The following is a 22491-nucleotide window of genomic DNA, read 5'->3' as shown; positions in this document are numbered from 1 at the left end:
ACAAATCTTTCTTCCTACTCCAGCCAATAAACCATAGCATTATTCTTGAGCAATTCAATTGCCTCTCCTTTAATTTCAAAAAGAAAAGGTCTCAAGCGGCGGTAGGCAGGTGAGAAGCAGTACAGAGTTCGGGGGTTGATTTGTAGATGGAGTTAGGTTGTGATTCAATTTTTGAAAGATGACTAGATTTGAGACTAGAAGATAAAGATTTCAATTCAGTATCACCACTGTGAAGATGTAGGCTACCATTTTGAAAATGATAATAGTCACTAAGTCATCGTTATAATCAGCCTTTAATTAAACGTTTAATGCATAGCCTGAATGAGGTTCATTAAAGGTTTCTGAGTCAAATTTATTTATACATTTATCTGTACATTTATCTTTCCCGCTCTCCAAGAAATCTCACCCATAGTTGGAACTGAGGTAGAGAAGACAACAGATGGATTTGATCAGTTGTTTCAGTTTCCCCCAAAGGGAAAGCTCCATCTTAGCATAGTACATGAATTGATTTTTTTAAACTACATGTTAGAGTCAAGAAAGCTATGGTACTTTTAGAAAATTAAAGATGGACCTTACCACAAGAGTTGGGGTGCTTCAAAGGAATGAGAAGATAAACAAGAGTTTTTGCATTTAGATTCTGAATTTAATATCAATACATGAGATGTTGTAATAAATTTGGTTGCAGTGTTACTCAAAAGCCTGGTCAGGGCCTGTAAGTAGAATGAGCCATACAGATTATGAAAGACATCAAATAATTAGAACACTAGGAGCAAATACATTTTGTTGACAAAAGCTACTATTATAATGAGAGAAGAGTAATGGTATCTGAGAACTAAACCAGTATTTACTAAATGCTTTGTATGAACCAGTCACTAATTTTTTTTTAACCAGTGGGAAATCTGAGGCTTTAAGAAGGAACTCATGTTAACTTCACAGTTAATGCAGCCAAAAAGTCCTCAGATCTGGTTTGTTCCAAATCTATTCTCATTTAATTATACCACTTCCCCATGGGGGCAGCATTCTTGGATTTTCTAAAGTTTGAATTTCACTATGCTAGGAAAGAGAATTATTTGTATTAGGAAAAGGGAAACAGACTCAAAAACTATCACCTTGTGGCTAGGGAAAATACAAATTATTAGAAATGAAGTTCTTTGTGAGACAGAGTCAAAACACTTAGTTCTGAAGTACTAACTATAAAGATGGGGTCTTCTGCCTCTTTCAGTCATAAAGAACCTTAAGTTGGGGGGAACTGTAGATCATAATCTAATGTCTTCATTTTTAATGAGGAAGGGAACTGAAGATAGGAGAAATTTAATGATGTGCTTTTGAAACATAAGGATAATCTGGCTGAGATTGCTCTTGAATCACCCACCACCTTATTTAAATCCTGAGTACTACTTCAGAAGCCAAAATGAGAAGGTCCAAACTCTTTAACCCAACACCTTTCATCATGGAGCTCTTGGTTACCCTTTTTGGCTTTCCCTATGTCACTTTCTAATTACTGTGACACAACACTAGACACCCATAAATTAAAGAAAGTTTTATTTGGCTCACAGTTTGTAGAGATTTTCAGTCCACTGGCTCCAAAATAGGACAACATGGGAAAGGGGCATGGTGACCGGAAGCAGAGAGTGAAGGGAGAAGTTGAGGAGAGAGAGAGATAAACCTTTCCAAGACATGCTCTCAGTGACTCTCCTCTTCCAACCAGTCCCTGCCTCCCAATAGCAAGTCAGCTCTACCACTCCCATAGTCCAGTCATCTTTCAAAAGGCCCACCTATAAGCACCTGGGGCTTTGACTGACAGTTTAGATCTATACCATAACACTATTTAATGCTTTTATTCTAGTTATCTCTTCCATACTGTTCCACCTCCTCCACATACAATACCTTGCGCATTCAGCTTTCTTCCTATTTTAAGCTGCCTTGATTGTATATATACAATTACAGGGATTTCTAACCTGTGGCCCATGAGTTTAATATACCTATCTTGCCTGAGTGAAGAATTGTCTTAGGCTGCTTATAAAATATATCCTATAGTTAATATATATGTAACAAAACTTCATTGTTTAAAAATTCTTTTTGTTATACATAGCTGTGTCCAATTTATGGGCTGTATGTATCTCAGGGACCGTTTAATGCTCTATGAACCCTTTACCTGCCCCTAAATGCTGATTTAGGTGGCCTTCATCAGAGTTCTTATTATTTGCCCTTACCTCTCTGTCATAGGACTGATCTCACTGTATTACGGTAGGGTTTCACTATCTACTACAGCCAGAATGAGGGATAGTGTGAGAATTTAATAAGAAGATACAAGAGATTTGATTTATACAACTTACTGATGTTGGCTTCAGAACATCTGTAGAGGAAGGCCTTATGGAGACAGAGAAGAGGTGAAAGTAAGACTCAAAGCTATCTTTGTATAGAATTTTATAGAAACTTTAGAAAATATTGTCCATATCAAAGAAATAAGGAGTGGGAATAAGATGAGGACAAAGAGGGGTGCCAAAGTATTGGTGATGCCATGCCAAGATGCTATTCAGCTGCCATATCCTTCGTGAAGTCATTCCCAGTCTAACCCTTCCTCTGCCAACAGCAGACTGAAAGTATATCCTCTATTCCATCTGTCTCTATGGCCTTTCTGTACCCTTTTCCTGCATATAGCCTTTTTTGTTTATATTATATTGTATTTTATGTGAATGTACATCTTGTATTTTAATTATTTTTAAAGCTTCCAACAACTATTTGCATAAGTTGAATGAACAGTTGAATTAGGTCAATGATTCTTAATCCTGATTGCATTTTCAAATCAGCTGTAGAGAATTTCAGAAATATTAATTTCAAAGTCCTAGAAGTTCTATTGATTTGGGATGAGAACAGGCTCTTTTTAAGTTCCTGAGAATCGAGAACTCTTAGACTAGGTTCTTTGTTTAAAGAGTGGTTTTTGAAGTGTAGACCCCTACACCAGCAGGGCATTTCCCAGAGACATGTTAGAAATGCAAATTCTTACCAATAAACTTAATTAATTCAAAAAAAGAGAGAGGCAAATTCTTGGGCCTTACGCTAGAGCCAGAAAATGCAAAACATTGGAGGAAGGCCTCAGCAATCTGTGTTGAACCCCTCCATATGATCCTGATGCATACTAGAGTTTAAAAACTAAGACAAAAGAATTGGGTCCCATAAATAAAATATCAACTATGGGAAAAAAATATATTTTATAATCATTTGTAAAGGTTGAGCCAATTTAAAGCACTGCTCAAAATAAATGAGGACAATAGAATTGTCCTTGTAAAAATAAGTATTACAGCATTTTATAATTTTTTTCAATATTTATTTTAGTTTCTTATATATGAAAATCTGCTGAGGGGACTAATTTTCATAATAATCTAAATCAAATAGGCTATATTAGTCAGGAAAGAAGCATGAAAAATCTGGCGTTAGCTAAGGAAGCCTCAGCGTCAGTATCTTTTCATAGTTTCCTCTCACAGAAAAAAAGCCGATTTTTTGACAGTAACATTTTCCCTTTCTCTTGTGCTATTTGACTGTGTGCCACTTGATAGCTCTGTCTATTCCTATGGTAACCAAGTTAGTAGATGCAGCCAAGGCTTGGAGGAAGCATTGGGGAGAAATATTAGAAGAGTTCAGCCACAGAGCAACTAAAGATGTTGCCTTTCCTTCAGTCAAATCCTCTTTGAGAGCCAGAATCTGTTTCTAGCCAGAGAGATGTTCTTGGCTGATGTATTGTCTAGCTGCTCTGCCAGATGGATGAGCATCTTAAACTTGGAAAATAGCAAATAAAGCTCCTATTCTGTCACTAAAGCACCATTCTTAGCCTTTGCTTAGAAAATCATCAAATAACTTTTAAAAGTATTTTCAAAGACTTGCTTAAGATGGCAGGTTAGTCATGTGGTCACCAACACGTAATTAGAAATTTTAGCTATGAAACACAGTATTTAGGCTTGAGGGTCAGAATTTGAAGGAAGGGAGGAGAATATCTGCCATTGAGATAGACAATGAAGATTTAATTTCTTTAGCTCAGTGAATTCATATCTTTCAGTAACTTGATATTTATAACTGTTTGCTTTCCTGTAAAATTCACTTTAAAGATTAAGAAATGAGAATACCAGGCAAACACCTAAATCAATAGAGACAGGAAAGTTATCTAAGAACAGAAGCATTTATAGTGTGTATTTTATATGGTAGTAGCATCTTATGGTTGCACTGCACAGAGCCATTTCTGCGTATATTTAAAGGTTACATTTGTATTTCACATAAGATTCAGAGGTTCCTATTTCCAGCTTTTGTACTTTTTGTTTGTAATAATAATAAGTTTTAAAAAGTATTGCCTTTGTAGAAAACTGTTAAGACAGCTATTAAGTACCTTGAAAGTAACCATCTCCTCCAATCTTCAGACCCATATATACACTCTCTTTTTACTAGCTATCTGTATATACTTTCCTCTCAAATACTACAAACTCCACATTAATAATTAATTGATTAATTAAACAGAACTCAAAAATCTTCATCTCTAACCCTAATTTTATTCCGATCTTTTCAGTTGTTGGTACCAGTCTCCATCTTCTACTTATTCATAAGTCTTCTTAAATATTTCACTGCCTTGTCCCCTTATTTCCAATATTTCTATTCTGGATATCTGTAATAACTCTAACTGCTCTATTTGTCGAAAGATTTGCTTCCCTCAAATCAGTGCTGCATGTAACATCCAGAGTATTTTCTGAAAATATAAATCTAGTCATACTGTCTTTTAAAAGTTCTTCATTATTCCCTGTCTTGTCCACCTAAGCTGCTATAACAAAAATACCATAAACTGCATGGCTAGAATAACAAACATGTACTCCTCGTAGTCTTGAGGCTGGGGAGCCCAAGATCATTGCACTGGCAGATTCTGTGTCTGTTAAGAGCCTGCTTCCTCACATTGGAAGAAGGGAGAAAGAACTCTCTGGGGTCTCTTATGACAGCACTAATTCCATCAGTGAGAGCTCTATCCTCATGACCTAATCATTGCCCATGGTCTCCTTCTATTACACTGGCAGATAGAATTTCTTTGTTGTTGTTGTTGTTGTTGTTGTTGTTGTTATTGTTGTTGTTTTTGGTACGGGGGATCGAACTCAGGTCCTTCTGCTTGCTTGCAAGGCAGGCGGCGGAACCACTGAGCTAAATCCCCGGCCCTGGCAGATAGAATTTCAACATACGAATTTTGTGGAAACACATTCAGTCTATAGCACTCCCCTTTGCCAATCTGATAAATTTTAGGCTCCTTGTTAGCTATTTTAGACTGTTCATTTTCTAGCCCTGTCTACCTAATCATAATTTTCATTTCTTCTTGTACTATATTCCACATTATAATAAAATAGGATTATTTAAAGGATCTGAGATTTGAGTTTACCATACATATAAGCTAAGAAGAAGTTAGTCTGTTACTATTTCATGGATGCTGACAAAAGACTCCAAGGACAGAGACAAAGGAGTTTATTATTCATAGCACAGCAAAAAACATGAGCACATACATACTTGTATAGGTTCCCAACAAACATGGAGAGTTATAGAGAGGAAGACAGATGTTGCACTCAGTGGGTTTCCATCATAACTGAGGCATGCTGAACCATTTCTTATAATAGGTAGCAAGTAAACCTAGAGGAAAACATGACCCCATCCTTCCAGTTGCTTGTTGCAAACACAGCCTTGAGAAGTTGCCTAATGGTGGTCAACATTTTGCATTTTGTACTCAATAAGAACATGCAGAGATTCTTAGGGACCATGATAGATTGCCTTTCCCAACAACCTGTCCCTCAGCCCTACATTTTCTTGACAAAAGTATGGCACTTCATCAGATTAATCTGAGCAGCAGAGGCTGGGGAGTGACCAAATTATTTAAATTACCTCATACAGAATTGAATTAATAGCACTCCCTCTTTTATTTTCTTGTCAGTCTGGGATTTAATTTTACCCGAAAAGGTAGCAAATTAACTTGTGTCTTGTGGCAGAAAACACAAGACTCTCATTGGAAACAAAAATCTGAATTTGTATTACTGATGGCATAACAAGAAGTGGAAACATCTGGATTCTTGCATCAGTCTCCCTTTTCCCCAAGTACCATGGGCACACTACAGAGGACTCAGATGGATACAATACACAGGGGTTTGCACAATATATTAGCTTCTCATCATTGTGACAAAACACTAGAAAAATCGAATTTAAAAGAATAAAGACTAATTTTGACTAATGGTTTCAGAAATTTCAGTCCATGGTCGCATGGCCCTATCATTTCTGGGCCTGAGGTGAGGCAGAACATCATGGCAGAAGAGTATGGCAGAGGAAAGCTGCTCACCTCATGGCAGCTAAGAAGCAGAAAGAAAGAGAGGGAAAGAGAGGAAGAGGCTAGAGACAAGACACACCCTTCAAGGACACTCCCCCAGTGGCCTGCTTTCTCCCACCAGGCCTCATCTCCTGAGTTTCCACCACCTCCCCATAGCGCCATCATCTGGGGACCAAGCCTTCAACACACGAGATTTGGGGGGACATTTCATATTCAAATCATAACATATGGGCTGGAGATTTAGCTCAGTGGTTCCGCCACCTGCCTCGCAAGCATAAGGACCCGAGTTTGAGTCCCGATACCAAAAAAAAAAAAAAGAAACAAACAAACAAATCATAACATATGGCATCGGAGAAATGCTGGATTTTGGAAACCACCAGCTTTTTAATAATATTAAATAAGCCTGCTCTTCGTCCCTGTGGGTGATATTACTTCATGCCCATAGATTGCTTGTTGCAAATTCAACTTTGAGAAATGGCCCCAGTAAAGAGGAATCAAGGCTTTCTATCCTTGACATTCCCAGTAAGTCCATGCAGGCACACTCAGGGCTCCTGACACATTTCCTCCTCCAAAACTGTTGTGATATTTCCAAAATTCATTTGAGTCTGCAACCATTACAGACAAGTTTTACTGATTATTGCTTATATACTTCCTAGGGATAGTGGTTCTCTTTAAAAATTAATATGGTAAATGCCTTGAGAGTTTATAAATATATAATTATATAGATATCATTAGAATTAATAACAAATCATGTTTCTTTATTTCCATTTTGATTTTAAATAATGTATTTTGGTATATAATACAGTTAGCATTTAGAATGAAATATAACAAAATGTCTTCACATTTGTATGCGCTATTATAAGTATAGTTACAATAGTTCCAGGACACAATTATATACAACCCTATAAATGAAACCAAAAAATAAACATTTGTATATAAGTGAATAATTTTTTTTCTCTACTACAGTAGGGTAAATATAAATGCTGGGGATGCAGAGAGGACAAAATGAAAAAAGATTAATAGGGAAACATGTAGGTCCTAAACTACTGTTTGTGGTAAAACATCTGGTCCCTTCAGTCTTCCAGTGGAGAAAGAGCTGCTATAGACAGTGTTAACCAAGTTTTAGGCATTGAAGTCTGTTAAAGTAAGTGTTTTAGCTGAAGAGGAGGCAAATAGCAAAGGCTCCTAGTGGCCAGATATAAAAATATGGTAACCATTTGGGGAGGAAATGTAGAAGTGGGAACTCAGAATGTTTCCAAGATCAGCTGTTAATTGTCTAGAAGTTAGTGATAAAGGCACTAAGAACAGACATCAGTCTTGAATCATATGATTTCAGATACATTAGGCTCAGGAAGATAACCCCTTCCATCTGCTACGTGATTGAAAACCAGTTGTCAAGTGCAAGGACCCAAGTTCGATCCCTGGTACCAAAAAAAACACAAAAAAACAGTTGTATTATTGCTAAAGCAAAGAAGGTACTTCAAAGTTTTGGATATTCCTGGCCTTAATATGAGGCCAGAGCTTTAGAGCAAGCAATTTGTCTAGAAAAGTAGCAGGAACAAGACAAAATCCAAGCCACAGGACCAGAAAGCTACCAATTTCGCTGAATGACAATAACTATGGTGTCTCTAACATCACTGGAGATGGGGCTCCAGGAAATTTAAGACCAGATCTTATAATAAATTAGTAGATGCTGAGTCTAACCAAAAGGGTGAGCCAAGAAACAAATGAAAAACAACTCCAGTGTCATTAAAATTCACTTTTAGGGGCTGGGGATTTAGCTCAGTAGTTCCACCACCTGCCTTGCAAGCACAGGGTCCCAAGTTTGATCCCCAGTGCCAAAAAAAAATTCACTTTTAAACAAAAATTGCTAAATATATGAAGAAATCTAATGTTTAAAGAGCTAACAGTATCATTCCAGATTATTCATTCTTAGTAGAAAAGCCCAAGTAAGGCTAAAAGATAAGCTGCACAAAGAGACAAGATATTTGCAATACCAACTAAGAATTAGTATCCAGAATATATGAAGAATTCCAGGGCTGGGGATATAGCTCAGTGGCACTGTGCCTGCCTTGAAAGCCCAAGGTCCTGAGTTTGATTCCTGGTACAAAAAAAAAAAAGATTCCAGTAAAGAAAAAGACAAATAGCCAAGTTTCAAAATAGTAAATATTATAAAAAGGCTATTCACAGAAGAACCAAATGGTCAACCAAACGTTTCAACTCTATTAGAAAAATGCAAATTAAATTTAAGATAAAACACAACTGTATATCAATTAGAAGGGCAAAAGTCCAATAAAACCAAGTGTAATGAGGATATGAAGAAACAGAAATTCTCTATTACTGATGAGAATGCAGTTTCGAGTAGAAGTTTCAGAAATTCTTGCACATTTACCAGGATATATATATATATATATTTTATATATTTATATATGTTTCATATATATATGAAAATTAATTACAATACCATTTTTAATAGTCAAAATGAGAAATGTGCTAAATATCCCTCTGGAGAAGAATAAACATATTATTTTCATGTAATAGAATACTTGCTTCAGTAAAAATGTATAAGCTAGCCAATTTGGTTAAATCTTTGAGTAAAAGATGGCCAATGACTCATACAGAACTATTTTATAAAGATTCAGAAGAGTAAAACAATGTCATATAATTTATGGATATGCAGGAATGAAATAAAAGTATTAAAAATTATTGGAATGATAAACACACAATTGATGATGTAGTCTCCAAAGAAGAAGAGATGGTAATTGGGAACACAAAAAGAGCATCAGCTGTATCTGTTTGGTTTCTTTTTTATTCAGTAGGGGAAATTGGACCCAGTGTCTTCACACAGAGCCCCATTTCCAGCCCCCCTCCCCCCTTTTGAGACAAGCTCTCATTAAATTGTTCAGGATGGGCTCAGACTTGTAATCCTCCTCTTCAGTCTCCTAGAGTACTGGGATTGCAGACATACACATACTCAGCTTGGTTTATTTCTTTGAAAAAAACAAAAAGCAAACTATAGAAATACTTTTTCTTGAAATCTCCATAAAGTTGTTTTTAAGATTAAATAGCTATATACTTAAAAATAATTCATCTTAAGAGAACAGGATAGACAAAACTATAAAATTTAAATTAACATTAGGAGCTGATTTGTTTCACGGATTCATTTCAAGCACTGTTCTCCAAGTCAAAAAAACTCTTTCATTCTCTTTCACTCTTTCAAAGATTTTGACCTTTTCATAATTTGGGGAAAATCCAAGTGTCACAATCCTTCATGTGATTCACACCAACAAAACCCTTAGTTTAACAATTACAGGAAAATTAAGATGAGAATTATGACTAATGAAAACCAAAAAAATCCATTTTATTTACTGTTTCAGAGATTTTTCTGTGTAATACTTTCACATTTCAGAGGTCCAAAGGACCAGCTCATATCAGAGTAATGTCCTTTTAATGACTAAGTCAACACCTGCCTGTAACTTCAGCTCTCTCATTTCTGCTCACTTGCCATCAGAGTTTTCTCCTTCACTCTTACATTATTTTCTGCCCAGTCAGAAATTATAAAAACAGATCCCAAAACAGGCAGTCCTCAACTCAGGACCAGTTTCTGTGTGGCCCTAAGATGTTGTACTAAATAATTTACTTCCATATCCTACTCCAAATATTTGCACTATAAGAATATTCCTAAAAATTAAGCAAGTCCTTATTTCAAATGTTGAGACTTTTGTTTGTTTATTTTTGTATGGGAGGAGGTTTTGTGGGAAGTAAAGTAGCCTAAAACATCCTCTTCGTGGGGTTGAACAACCTTCAGAGGATTGACAAATAAGCTTGCTTCCCCAATCTCAGATTTAATGTCTTCCTTTTCCACTGACACTAGAAATATTCTCCTGATTTTTTTTTTCTTTTTTCAGTACTAGGGATCAAACCTAGGGCCTTGTGCGTGCTTGGGCTAGCACTCTTCCAGTGAACTGCAACCTCAGCCCTATTCTTGTCTTTAGCTTTTTAAATTCTTTGTCCCATCTGCTCATACACAGAGATTGAATTTGCATATGGAGGGTGCCCTTTGTCCAAGTGAATGTTATTGTTCCTAGCCCTAGCTATCACAGCTAATAAATAATAGGTATCTGTCCTTCAAAACAGGAAAGACCAAACTTCAAATAGCTGACCTCTTCTCAAGGTCCCAGCCAAGTTCCTATTGGTTGTGTCTCTATTGGTCCTAGAGCTCATAATCTATAGGAAAGACATAGAACTCTTTCTCAATGTAAGAAAAAAAATAGAAAAACCATTGTTTATTTCAAAACCATCATTTATACCATTCCAACTATTTTTACTTTTACGTGTCCCTTGTGTTTCTCACCTTAATGAGTAGGTGAATATAAATATTGCAAACAAATCTATCTACCTGCCCTCTATTGTAGGTCATCCTTGATTTCACCTGTGTTTTGTTGCCACCTCCATATTGGAAAACTGCTCAGAATAATACTAGCAAACATTTGCTGAGCATTTGCTTTGTTCACTATAATGAGTACTTTACAAATATTATCTATCTCATCTCACATGCATAATAATTTCATAATAATAATAGTGAAAATCCCTGTTTTACAGATGAGGAAATGGAAGTATAGAAAGATATTTTATTTAATCTGTAAATGTTTTCCGTGATACTTCCATGAGGAGATAGATGAAATCTGTGTCAAAAGGTTTTGTAATGAGTAAAATGCAGTGCAAACATTGTACTCTCGCTTGCTTCATAACAGGGCTCAGTGAATGTTTGTTGAGTGAATGAATGAGTAAACATTACAGGCAGGTACCATGTTTTGTGAAGGTAGAGTCCCTAGAATAATGCAGTAGTCACCCCCTGAACACACGCTAGTTTCCTTTTTCCTATTTCCTCTAATTTTACAATCAAAATGATTGTCTGATTGAATAACTTTAAAAGGTCATGATGAATTATTCTGTAATATTTGAAATGTTACGCTCAGAAAGGGCAAACCTCATTTTTCAGTATGAAGTGTCATATAGATTTGTTTCTCCTGGGCACTATTTCTTTTTTCAAAGGAAAGATGACAAGAAATTTAGAGCAGGGCGCCCTCTTGAGGAAATTTTGTACCTTTCTTCTCAAGAGCTGACACTGAAAAAATGACTCCAGGTAAATAATGTACACAACTAATGAAGCTCATAAATGAAATATATAAAAGTAACAATGACAATTCCAGTTATTTGAGAACTAAGGTTCTGAACTATATGATCTAATTAATACAGCAACTGTAAGAATTTTAAAATGAAAACAAAAACTTCTGGAACTTTTCATTTCTTTATACTCTGTCCTTCCTCTAATTTATTTATATTTATTAAGCACTTATTTTGTGCCAGGAACTGTGGTGAACACAGTGGTCAGTAAAACATAGCCTCTGCCTTCATGGAGCTTATAGTTGGTGAGGGAGATCACAGTGAAAGGAAACAAATACATCTGTAACTACAAAGTGGGAAAAGTACTATGAAGGAAATGGAAAGTGATTGAAGAATAACAAAATAAGTTCTACTTAGGGTTGCAATGGAGAGTTTCTCTTAGAGGAAATAATCAAGTTTAGTCGGTTGCTTTTTCAGTCCATTCTAGATCTGCTCATCTAATACGGACAGTCTTAGGGATTCTGCCATCCCTCTATCTTATCTCTCATTATCTCTGCCCAAGCCCTGGCTGGAGGTTATCCTGGCTCTGGCTGTGTGGGCAAGCAGGCAATTTCCTGTGTCCCTGTGCACCACATTGTTGCTGTAGCTCATCTCGTTTGTTCTTCTCTGTGAGTCATCTGCTTAATTAACAAATGTCTTCTTTACTGATACTGATAGCTCCTTGATGCATCCTTATACCAAAAGGCCCCACTTCCAACAAAGTTAAGAGTGTCTGAGAAGATGGAAGAAGACAGAACCCTGCCTGCTGCTGTGCTTTGAGTGGGGAGAGATAGGTAGGCAGTTTTAGGCAAAGAACTTGATCGTGCAATACTTTTCATCACTTTAACCTTGAAATATCTGTGACACCATGCTTGAGGAGGCTTCCAGCCAGAACTGGAAGAAATTAAATCTCAGAAAAGAGCCCTAAAAAACTATTTTTAGAAAATTTTGGGGTTTTTTCAGAGCTCTCATGTTAGGCAGACTCACTGTGTAATGGCTGGTCTGCATTCCCAACGTTGTGTTGCTCTAGGCCTTATGTTGAAGCTTCTTTCTCCAGGCTGGAGAAGGAGAGAGTACTGCATGCTAGTGGATGGCCTAGGATGACTTCTAGATTGTAGTGTATGCCATGAGTCTAGGGCATAAACTTGGTGTAAGCCACTTCTTTAGTTCTCTCTGTAAATAGCTCTCTTCAAGAAAACTAACCACCCCCTCTGTATTAAACAGAGGACCATGAGCAAGATATTTCTCTCCTTTACATCTCAGTTCCCTTACCTGTGAATTGGGGGTTTAATATTTCTGCTTATTTCACAAGGTTATTATAATATATTGGTCAAAATATTCTGAAAACAATTTACCCACATATTGTTCTTACAGATAGTAATTTGGAAGATACACTAAAAATTATAAAATGGGCAAACTCCTTTGACCTGGCAATTTGGTTCTTGATAATTTATTCTTTTTTTTTTTTTTTCCCAGTACCAGGAATCAAAGTCAGGACCTAGTGCTTCCCAAGCAGGCACAGCACCACTGAGCTACATCCCCAGCCCCTTGATAATTTATTCTTATAAAAAAGCTTTGTAAAAAAATGTGTACATTAAAGCATTTTTCTATAATAGAAACCATTGGAAACTTTCCAAATATTTAGCATTATTAGACTAGATAAAATGTGTTGCCTTAGCCCAATAAAATATTGAATAACCACTGTGTAAATTATATTTGTGTTAGAAAAGAAACATAAAAAAATAATTATCATCTTAGTTTAGTGGGTTTTGGAAGCATTTTTTCTTTTATTTGTTTCTCTGAAAGTTATACTCTAGGAAAATTATTAAAATACTTACAATATTTTTTTAATTTTAAGAAATGACTTCCAAAGTAAAATCTCTCTCTCCCTTTTTCTCCTCCTTCCATCACTCTCTCTTTATATTTAGGGAAATTATCGTTTTATGAAACTCTTACTTACACGTAGAGCAAACTGGATGCAAAAGGATCTAGAAGAGATGACACCTTTGCACTTGACCACCCGGCACAAGAGCCCTAAGTGTTTGGCACTTCTGCTGAAGTTTATGGCACCAGGTGAAGTGGATACTCAGGATAAAAACAAGGTAATACATAACAACATGGAGGGCAAATGAGAACAGAAAGTAAATGTTTCCTTTGGAGATGTGTAACTTCAAGTAATAATATCTAAATTAACACCCATTTATATGGTAGAACATGTCTCAGTAAAGTATTCTCTTAAATCCTGTCATTTTATCCTTCTAGCTACCATGCAGTAGATAGTATCTAACCTCTTAACAGATGGAGAAACAAACTAAAGAAGATTAAAATTTTGCCCAAGATCCAAGTGGTAGAACTAGAATTTAAATTTAGGCCTGCTTAACTCTGAAGTCCAATATCTGACAGAAGGTCATGAAGGTTACTCTAAGTAGTTACATTTGTGGTGGCCAAATGCCCAGGGGATAGTGTGGCCTGGGCTTTGGCAGATCTGCTGGATTTCAGTCCAGGATCTATGACTTATTTATTCTGTGTCCTTGGGCAAATTGCTTAACTCCTCTATGCTTCAAATTTCTCTTAAGTGAAAAAAAAGGATAGTAACTTTATTGAAGATAAAATGAGACAATATATACAAACTGCTTAACACAATTCTCAATGCACAGTATAGTCTCCATAAATGTTAGCTATAAAATAATTATTAGTTCCATGTCAAGTCTAACATCTGCTCTAGCATTTACTTCTAGGGTTTGTTACTGTCCCTGCTCTTAAATGTTCTGATATTGTACACATTGGTCATTGTTTTGATTGATGCTCTGTTCATTTTTTATAGGCAAAAAATATGGCCTTTAGTTAGAGAAGAGCAATAATCCTCTTCCTTTCCACCAAGCTCTTAGTCAGAGAGTCTTGTTACTCCAATCGTACCATTAAATTGAAACTCTTATAATTAAATCTACTAGGTTTATATTCAAGAATCTTTTCACTCTCATAGTGTTCTTTGTGTAGTTTTCAAAATTTGCTTAATAGAGTTCTTAGATCAACTTTTACTTTACCAGTACAATACATTAATATTATTCCTAAATCATGGCATCTGTAATGCTAATGTTTTGCTGACCAAAGCACTTTGATCAATCCACAAAGTCCCATTAACACTTTAAAAAATTTTTTATTTTATTGGTACATTTTAGGTATACAAAATAATGACATTCATCACTGGAAATGTGAACTTTAAATAATCTCTCTTAGTTCTTATTTCTCCTCCTTGCCTTGCCCTCCCTTCAACCCCTCCATCCCTCCCTATTTACAAAGACTTTGTTTCCATTTTTTCATTTTCTCATACTGATTCTATTCCCTTCTTTCCATTCCCTTACACCTCCCACTTCCCCTTCCCCTTTGCCCCTTCTATTTCACATTATCTATTATACCTTTTAAACCTTATTTACACTTTCAGTTTCTCACACTAGAGAAACTATTTGGTATTTACACACGTGTGTCCTATTTATTTCACTTAAGAGTATTGCCTCAATGTGCATCCATTTGGCTATAAATGTTTCTAATTTCTCATGTTTTATGGCTGAGTTGTACTCCATTTTATTAAAAAACCACATTTTGTTTATCCAGTCTCCAGTTGATGGGCAATTGGACTGCTTCCAAGTTTTAGCTATTACAAATTGTGCTACTATGAACATGGGTGCACATATGTCACTGAGGTAATGATTCTTTTAATTCTTTGGGGAAGATCCCCAGCAGGGGAATAGCTGGGTTGAATGGGACCTCCAGTCCTAGTTCTTTGAGGTGTCTCCATACTGATTTCCATAGTGGTTGAAACAGTCTATACTCCCACCAGCAGTGGAGCTGGGTTCCTCTTTCCCCACAGCCCCGCCAGCATTTGTTATTGGTTGATTTCATGATAGCAGCCATTCTTTCTGGAGTGAGGTGGAATGTCAGTGTTGTTTTCATTTGCATCTCTCAAATTACCAGTGATGTTGAACATTTTTTCATGTGTTTGTTTGCTATTTCTACTTCTTTGTCTGAGAAATGTCTGTTCATTTCAGATCCCCATTTTTGGATTGAGTCGTTAAATTTGGGAGGTCTGATTTTTTAAAGTCCTTTATAGATTCTAGAAAGTAGACCTTTGTCTGAGGAACACAGAGGAAAATTTTGTCCCACATTGTGGGTTGTCTCTTCACACTGCTGGTGGTTTCTCTTGCTGTGCAGAAGCTTTTTAATAAGAAGAGATCCCACTTGTTGATTGTTTGTGCTAGTTCGTGGGCCAAATAAAAATTATGGGTATTGGAGGAAATAATAATCATCTCTTATCTTTGTAAAAGATTTTATTTTCCCTACTTTTTAAATTTGTTTACTCTATGGTCACAAAATATCCATGAGATATCATCATACAAATATTCTGTAGTTTTTATTTACCTAAAATTATAAAATAATATTTAAAATGTTTATAATTTCCTAACATTATTTAAATAATGATGTTTATTCTAAAGCAATAGATCTAATGGATATATTGAGTGATTACACAGATATAAATGCATCCATATATTAACTTTCATTTATCCATACTCACCAACAATTTCTGAGAAGAGAGAATATTTCATTGATTATTTCTTCTGAAATAGGATTATAAAGAAAAATTCACTTTGCACTGAAATCCTTTTATCCAGAGATAAATATATTATAAATTTGTGAGACTCAGAAAAGCTGCCATTGCATATTATTCTGGCTAATAAAAACTGAGAACAAGCAGTAGGGGAAGGTATTGAGTTTGGATAAAGTGATTTACCATCACTTGTCTCTCATTGCATTTTTTTTTTAGGTTCAAATGTATTTTGTTGATTGGATTTAATAAGGGGCTTTCAGATTCTTATAAACATTTTCAATGAAATTACTAGCTGATTACACTTAACCTGTATATATAATTTTATGTCTCTCTTTATTGATGTTTTTAACTCTCTCTCTGAACTTTAATTCAAACAAAAATTAGTTAATAAAATTATTTATTAAAGTTAGTGAGGATGAAAAATGTGTTAAATTTACACTGTTCTTTTTTCTCCATGGTTTACTCATATATAATTTTTATTTTCTTCAATGTGGATGCCAAGTCTCATTCATCCTTTTAATTGATCTGTTGGCCTACACATTGACTGTCACATTATAGGACTACAGTAAATATGTAAGAAAACATTATTCAAAACAATCTTGTCAATTGAGAAGGACAAATGTGAATTATGAGGACTACACAAGGAGAAAACATGGTATGGAAACATTTAGCTGATTTTACTAAAGAAATACTATCTTTTAATTGTAAAGTTCATACTAAAGAAAAAATAACTCACCTGAGGTTCTGTCTTGTAGGATGGGAATACATCAGTGTGATAGAACTTACCCTTCTTGTTGGTAAAATTTTGTACAAAAATGGAATTGTAGATAAAATATATATTATTAGTCAACATTTATATATAATTTTTTTCAAAGAAAAGTAATGTAATTTTGCCTCTAGCCTTACTGGTGTTAATATTAATAGGTTTACTTGTAGTAGTGGTCATGTGAACACACTTCATACATTTTACCCAGGATTTTGTTTTTACTAGGTACGAGGAAATGATAGAAACAAAGACAACTTCCTGAAAAAAATGTTGATTGCTAACAATTCCCAAGAGAAAAAGGGACACCATTCTCCACAGGGCCACATGGGGAAGACCCACAAAAGTGCGAAGGCAGAAAGAAAAGCACAGCCTGGAGTCTTTATTGTGGTCTTTATAGGAAGGAATGGGAGAGGCAGGGTGTGTACAGTGAGTAGGCTTGCAATTAGAGGCCCTCAGGGATATGTTGTCGGGATCTATAAGAGTTTGGAAAAGACAAAGTGGGATGTATACCTGGACTGCTGGTTCTCCTACCAAGGGTAAGTTGGTTGCTATTTCTAGGCACTAGCTAACCTTGGAAGGATTCATCATTTCCTGGCTCCAAAAGGTCAGTGGCTCAGATGTCTTCCACCCTGGTAACTACAGAGGAGTTATGGTCTCCTTTTCTTTCGTGGAAGTAGCCTTTTTCATATTTGTTAGTGTTATGGTTTGGATCTAGAGGTCTCCCTCAAAGCCTCATGTGGTCTTCAGTGATTGGTGATTGAATCTAGAGTGTGTGATGCTAGGATTAAGGCAGCCACATAATATCTTTATGTCCTTGCAAATTATTTATCTTTCTTTGTTTGTTTTCCTCATCATCATATGCGAATTAAAGAGTACTTATCTCCCAGAGATGTGATGATGACCATGTAATGTAAAATACATATGATGATGTCTATCACAATGAAAGTTTGGGGAAAGTTACACATTATTTTGCTCTGCTTTTAATTGCCAACCTCTCAATCTTGCAGCAAACAGCTCTGCATTGGAGTGCCTACTACAACAATCCTGAGCATGTGAAGCTGCTGATCAAGCATGATTCCAACATTGGGATTCCTGATGTTGAAGGCAAGATCCCGCTGCACTGGGCAGCCAACCATAAAGATCCAAGTGCTGTGCATACAGTGAGATGCATTCTGGTGAGTAGAATGGTGGTCTAGACCTGAACATCCTTTTTAAACAATTGTGAAATATCCAACATGTCAAAAAGCATATGTATGACATACAAACAAATTATGAACCAAAGAATACAACAAACATGTGGACCCATTTCCCCAAAAATAGAACGTTTCAATACCACTATTTAAGACTGCCTGGAGGTTGCATCCACTCCCCACACCAACTACTTTCCTGACTTTATAATTCTCTTACATTGTTTTATATTTGTTTTATTAAGTAACAATGAATGCATATAAGTGAATATGAGTGAAATGCATGTACATTATAAAGGCTATGTAAACAACAAATTCATGTCCTCATTGCTGAGTTTAAGAAAAGGTACATTACCATTAAGCCTTTGAAGTCCCCTGAGTTGAATACTCCCCTATGCTCTCCTTTCTCAGAGGCAAAGACCATTCTCAATTTCATGTTTGTCATCTACTGATTTTCCTTAGTTTTACTTTACATATTTGTATCCATAAAAAACGTAGTGCTTCATTTTTTTGTTTGTTTGTTTTGTTTTTTGGTACCAGGGATGGAACTCGGGACCTTGCGCTTGCGAGGCAGGCGCCGGAACCACTGAGCTAAATCCCCGGCCCTTAGTGCTTCATTTTTAATGTTTTAAAATTTTATATACATGGATTCATATTATATGTATTCTTTTGGAATGTGCTTTTCTTGTTCAATCTTACGCTGGTGATTTTATGTATGTTACTATGTGTAACTGTAGTGTATTAATTTTTACTGTTACATAGTATTCCATTTAATTTTTACTGTTAAATAATATTTCATTATTATTTATTCTATTGAGAGAGTTTTAACTATTTTCAGTTTTTTTTATAAACAGAGCTACTTTTGAGGACTTTTGAACATACATAGGGCATTTAACTGGTTGTTACAGGTATAGAGGAATGCAATTGATTTTTTTGTTCATTGATTATATACCTAATTTGCTAAATTACTTATTAATTTTGAATACTCCAAAGTAGATTACTTGAGGTTTTCTTTTTTTTTTTAGTACCAGGGATCTAACTCAGGTTCTTGCGCTTGCGCAACAGGCAGCAAAACCACTGAGCTAAATCCCCGGCCCCTACTTGAGGTTTTCTAATCACTCTGTCCCAACTTTCAATTTTACATGCTATGGTACTGCAATATTTAGTTTTATTTGCTTTCAATACACAAATTAGACTTTTGAGATGCAAATTAGATTTTTAAGTTATTCTTTCATATATACAAGGATTAGTTTTACTTATTATGTGTTCACTAATATCTTTGCTCTTCACTTCTTGAATCTCCAGCTTTCCTTCTAAAATTACTGTTCTAAGAATTTCTATTTTTTATATAAGTGTTACGTGTATTCTATTTTTAATTGCTAAAAATATCTGCTTTTCATCCTGGCTCTTGAAAACATAGATTTCCTGTATACACATTTCTATGTAGTTACTTTTCTCAGCTTTTTCAGGATATATTTTGTTGCTTTCTGCCTTTTATTATTACTTGAGGAGTCTATTCGTGGTCTAATTGTCTTTGCTTTATGGATTATCTATCTTTTCACTTAGCCTGCTTTTTTAAGTTCTTCTTTGTTTTTGTTTATTTTTGGTACTGGGGATCGAACTCGGGTCCTTACGGTTGTGCAGCAGGCATTTAAGTTCTTCTTTTTGGTATACTACAATGTGTCTAGGTGTGGCTTTTTTTAAAATACCATTTGAAAAGCTGGATGTGGTGGTACATATCTGTAATCCCAGTTCTCTGGAGGCTGGGACAGAAAAGTCCTGAGTTACATAGGGATTTCTAGACCAGTCTGGATTACATAGTTAGATCCTGTCAGAAAAAAATAAATATAAAAATCCTGTTTGGTATATACATTCCGAGTGTTGTGTCTCAGTTCTAGAAAGTGTACAACTGCAGTATTATCTCTTTAAATATTGCTTCTCCCTCATTCTCTCTACTTTTTGCCTTCAGGGTATCCAATTATATGTTTTTTGAAATTTTCTCTTTTCTTCTCCATGTTTCTGAACTTCCTTTTGTATTCCTGTCTCCTTGTATCTGTGTGCTCCATTCTGGATAATCATATCAGATCTGTCTGCCAGTATACTAAACCTTTCTTGAGCCAAGTCTAATCAGTGGTTTACCCTTTCTATTTTAGTGGTTATATTTTTCACTTCTAAAAGTTTTATTTGGTTCTTTTGCAAATCCACTATATCATTATGATGGTTTTTCTTCCTTTCTTGATTTCTATTTCATTTTTATCTTCTCACATATTTAGTAGATTGTTATTTTATATTCCTTATTGTTAAATTTCAGTACCTGAAGTCTTTGGAGAGCAATTTACACTCATATTATCCCTTTTCCACTCTGATTTGTCCTCATGTCCTCTTTTAAACACATCTCATTCATTACAAGACTCAAGGGCCTAAATTATACATTTTATGTTTTAAATAAAATAGACTCACTCACTGTAAAAGAAGCTCTAAATCTGATATGACCCTTCAGAGAGTTCTCAAGTTGAAGCCAAATCCAGGTTTGGCTCTGGGTATGACCAAACCTGAGAAGGAGCATAACCTTGGGTGAGAACTTTTCAGTGAAAGCAGTTCCAGAGAGTTGACAGTTAAGGGTCATCAGCTGACGCCACTCCTACCAGCTGAGGAAGTAAGGCCTTAGACTTGAAGGGGAACCGAAGCATAATGTCTCCTACAAAGATCCAACAGAAAAACTGTCGATTTATAAAGGAATAAAATTGATTCACAAATAAACATATTAAAAATTTAAAGTCTCAACCTCATTCATAAAAGAATTACAAATTAAAACATCAGTGAAATGTCTTTCATACTCCGAAGGGAGAAAAATGTAGTAAGCTTGATAATACCAAGTATTAATTTGTGCTAGCAGGTAGGCAAATAAAAACCTTTACATGTTGTCATGGGTGTGTTAATTGGTACAACCATTTGGAGAGAGGCTTGACAATATCTAGTTGAAGATGCAGATATCCATTAACCCTGCAATTCTTTTGGTATGTAGCCACATATGCTATAAGAGACAGGTACAGGAAACATACTCTTTGCAGCATTATTTGAAAAAAATGGAAATAACCTAACTGTAGGAGAACGAATAACTCAATCATGGTTTATTCATGTAGTTCAGCAAATAAACTAGTATCAACATAGATACCCACAAGTATAAAGTTGAAAAATAAAGTTGTCAAAGGATATACATGTATACTGCCACAATGTAAATTATATATATATATATATATATATATTATGTAAGCATAGACCTATTTGTATATATTTATTGTGTATGGATGCATACATATGTACAAAAATGCAAAACACACCTTTAGCTGAATCCATAACAGATACAAAAGCTCATTAGGCAAAATATTGATACCTTTTTAATATAGTCAGTACATGGTAGTTATTATATTCTTTTCTGTACTTTTTAGAGTGAAATAAAAATTAATTTTTAAAGATTTATACTGTATACTTTCTCTGGATTTACCAGTTTATTTGTGCCTGTAGAGAATGTAGAGGTTTTGTTTAGAAAACTTCTGTCAATATGCTCTGTGAATTTACTGAGTATTCCACAAATGTGTGATCTCTGGTTCCTTAAAAATAGGATGCTGCTCCAACAGAGTCTTTGCTGAACTGGCAAGACTATGAGGGTCGCACTCCTCTGCACTTTGCAGTAGCTGATGGAAATGTGACAGTGGTTGATGTCTTAACTTCATATGAAAGCTGCAATATAACATCATATGATAACTTATTTCGAACTCCACTTCACTGGGCAGCTTTACTAGGTAAGTTGGCTGTAAATAAAGGATCAACAATAGGGGGAACGTATGCATGTAGGAGAATTTCTGTACCTTCTCTTTCCCTGTTGGTTTTCATCTCCTCTGTAATTAATTTTAGGTGATATGTTGAATGATTTTATAAACTAACTCCCCCTACTGTATGCTTAATTTTTAGTAGTATAAAGTTATTCTCCATTAGCCAGTCATGGTGGTACACACCTGTAATCCCAGCACTCAGAAGGATGAGGCAGGAGGATTGCCACAAGTTCAAGGCCAACCTGAACTACATTGCAAGACCCTGTCTTTAAAAAAATTAAAGTTATAAGTTATTCTCTGTTAAATATTAGTTTTAATTTCAGTATGTCTTAACTTTTCTTATAAAATGAATGACAGTTCATTGACAACATGTAGCATAAACCTCTTTTCACAGTCACTGCTTTTAAGAGGAGAGCTTTAATTCTATATTTGTGCTAATACCATGATATTTTTATTTTTTTCTTCATATTTGCTTTTTACTTAATGGCTTTGGGGGTCACTTTTTTAGATGGGAGGCTGTATATTATGTATATGTTATATATATGTAGATGTTACTTTTTTTAAGAAAGTGTAATTTAAGAGACTTTCTCTTTTAATAAAGA

General features: G+C 35.3%; 1 protein-coding gene across 13 annotated transcripts in view; it reads left to right on the top strand.

Moving 5' to 3' along the window:
• Invs (inversin) overlaps window positions 1-22491 on the top strand; it is a 174671-nt gene that overhangs the window by 78309 nt on the left and 73871 nt on the right. For 10 of the 13 annotated variants that reach the window (XR_206094.4, XR_002389442.2, XM_021244616.2 and 7 more), the window contains 3 exons: window positions 13429-13602; window positions 17877-18044; window positions 21679-21859. Coding sequence is in view for 11 of the 13 variants with exons in the window: in XM_021244616.2 (XP_021100275.1) it covers window positions 13429-13602; window positions 17877-18044; window positions 21679-21859 (523 nt within the window). In the remaining 2 variants the exon portion in view is untranslated. Of the gene's footprint in view, window positions 1-13428; window positions 13603-15112; window positions 16759-17876; window positions 18045-21678; window positions 21860-22491 lie in introns of those variants that run through there. The other 3 variants (XM_087184241.1, XM_087184242.1, XM_087184239.1) reach the window with 3 other exon arrangements.

The sequence above is a fragment of the Heterocephalus glaber genome, unplaced genomic scaffold (genome assembly GCF_053883595.1).
Source record: "Heterocephalus glaber isolate CG9 unplaced genomic scaffold, H.glaber_assembly_v1.0 deba00001481, whole genome shotgun sequence".
Classification (NCBI taxonomy): Eukaryota; Metazoa; Chordata; class Mammalia; order Rodentia; family Bathyergidae; genus Heterocephalus; species Heterocephalus glaber.
This window is presented reverse-complemented; position numbering and strand designations above follow the sequence as displayed.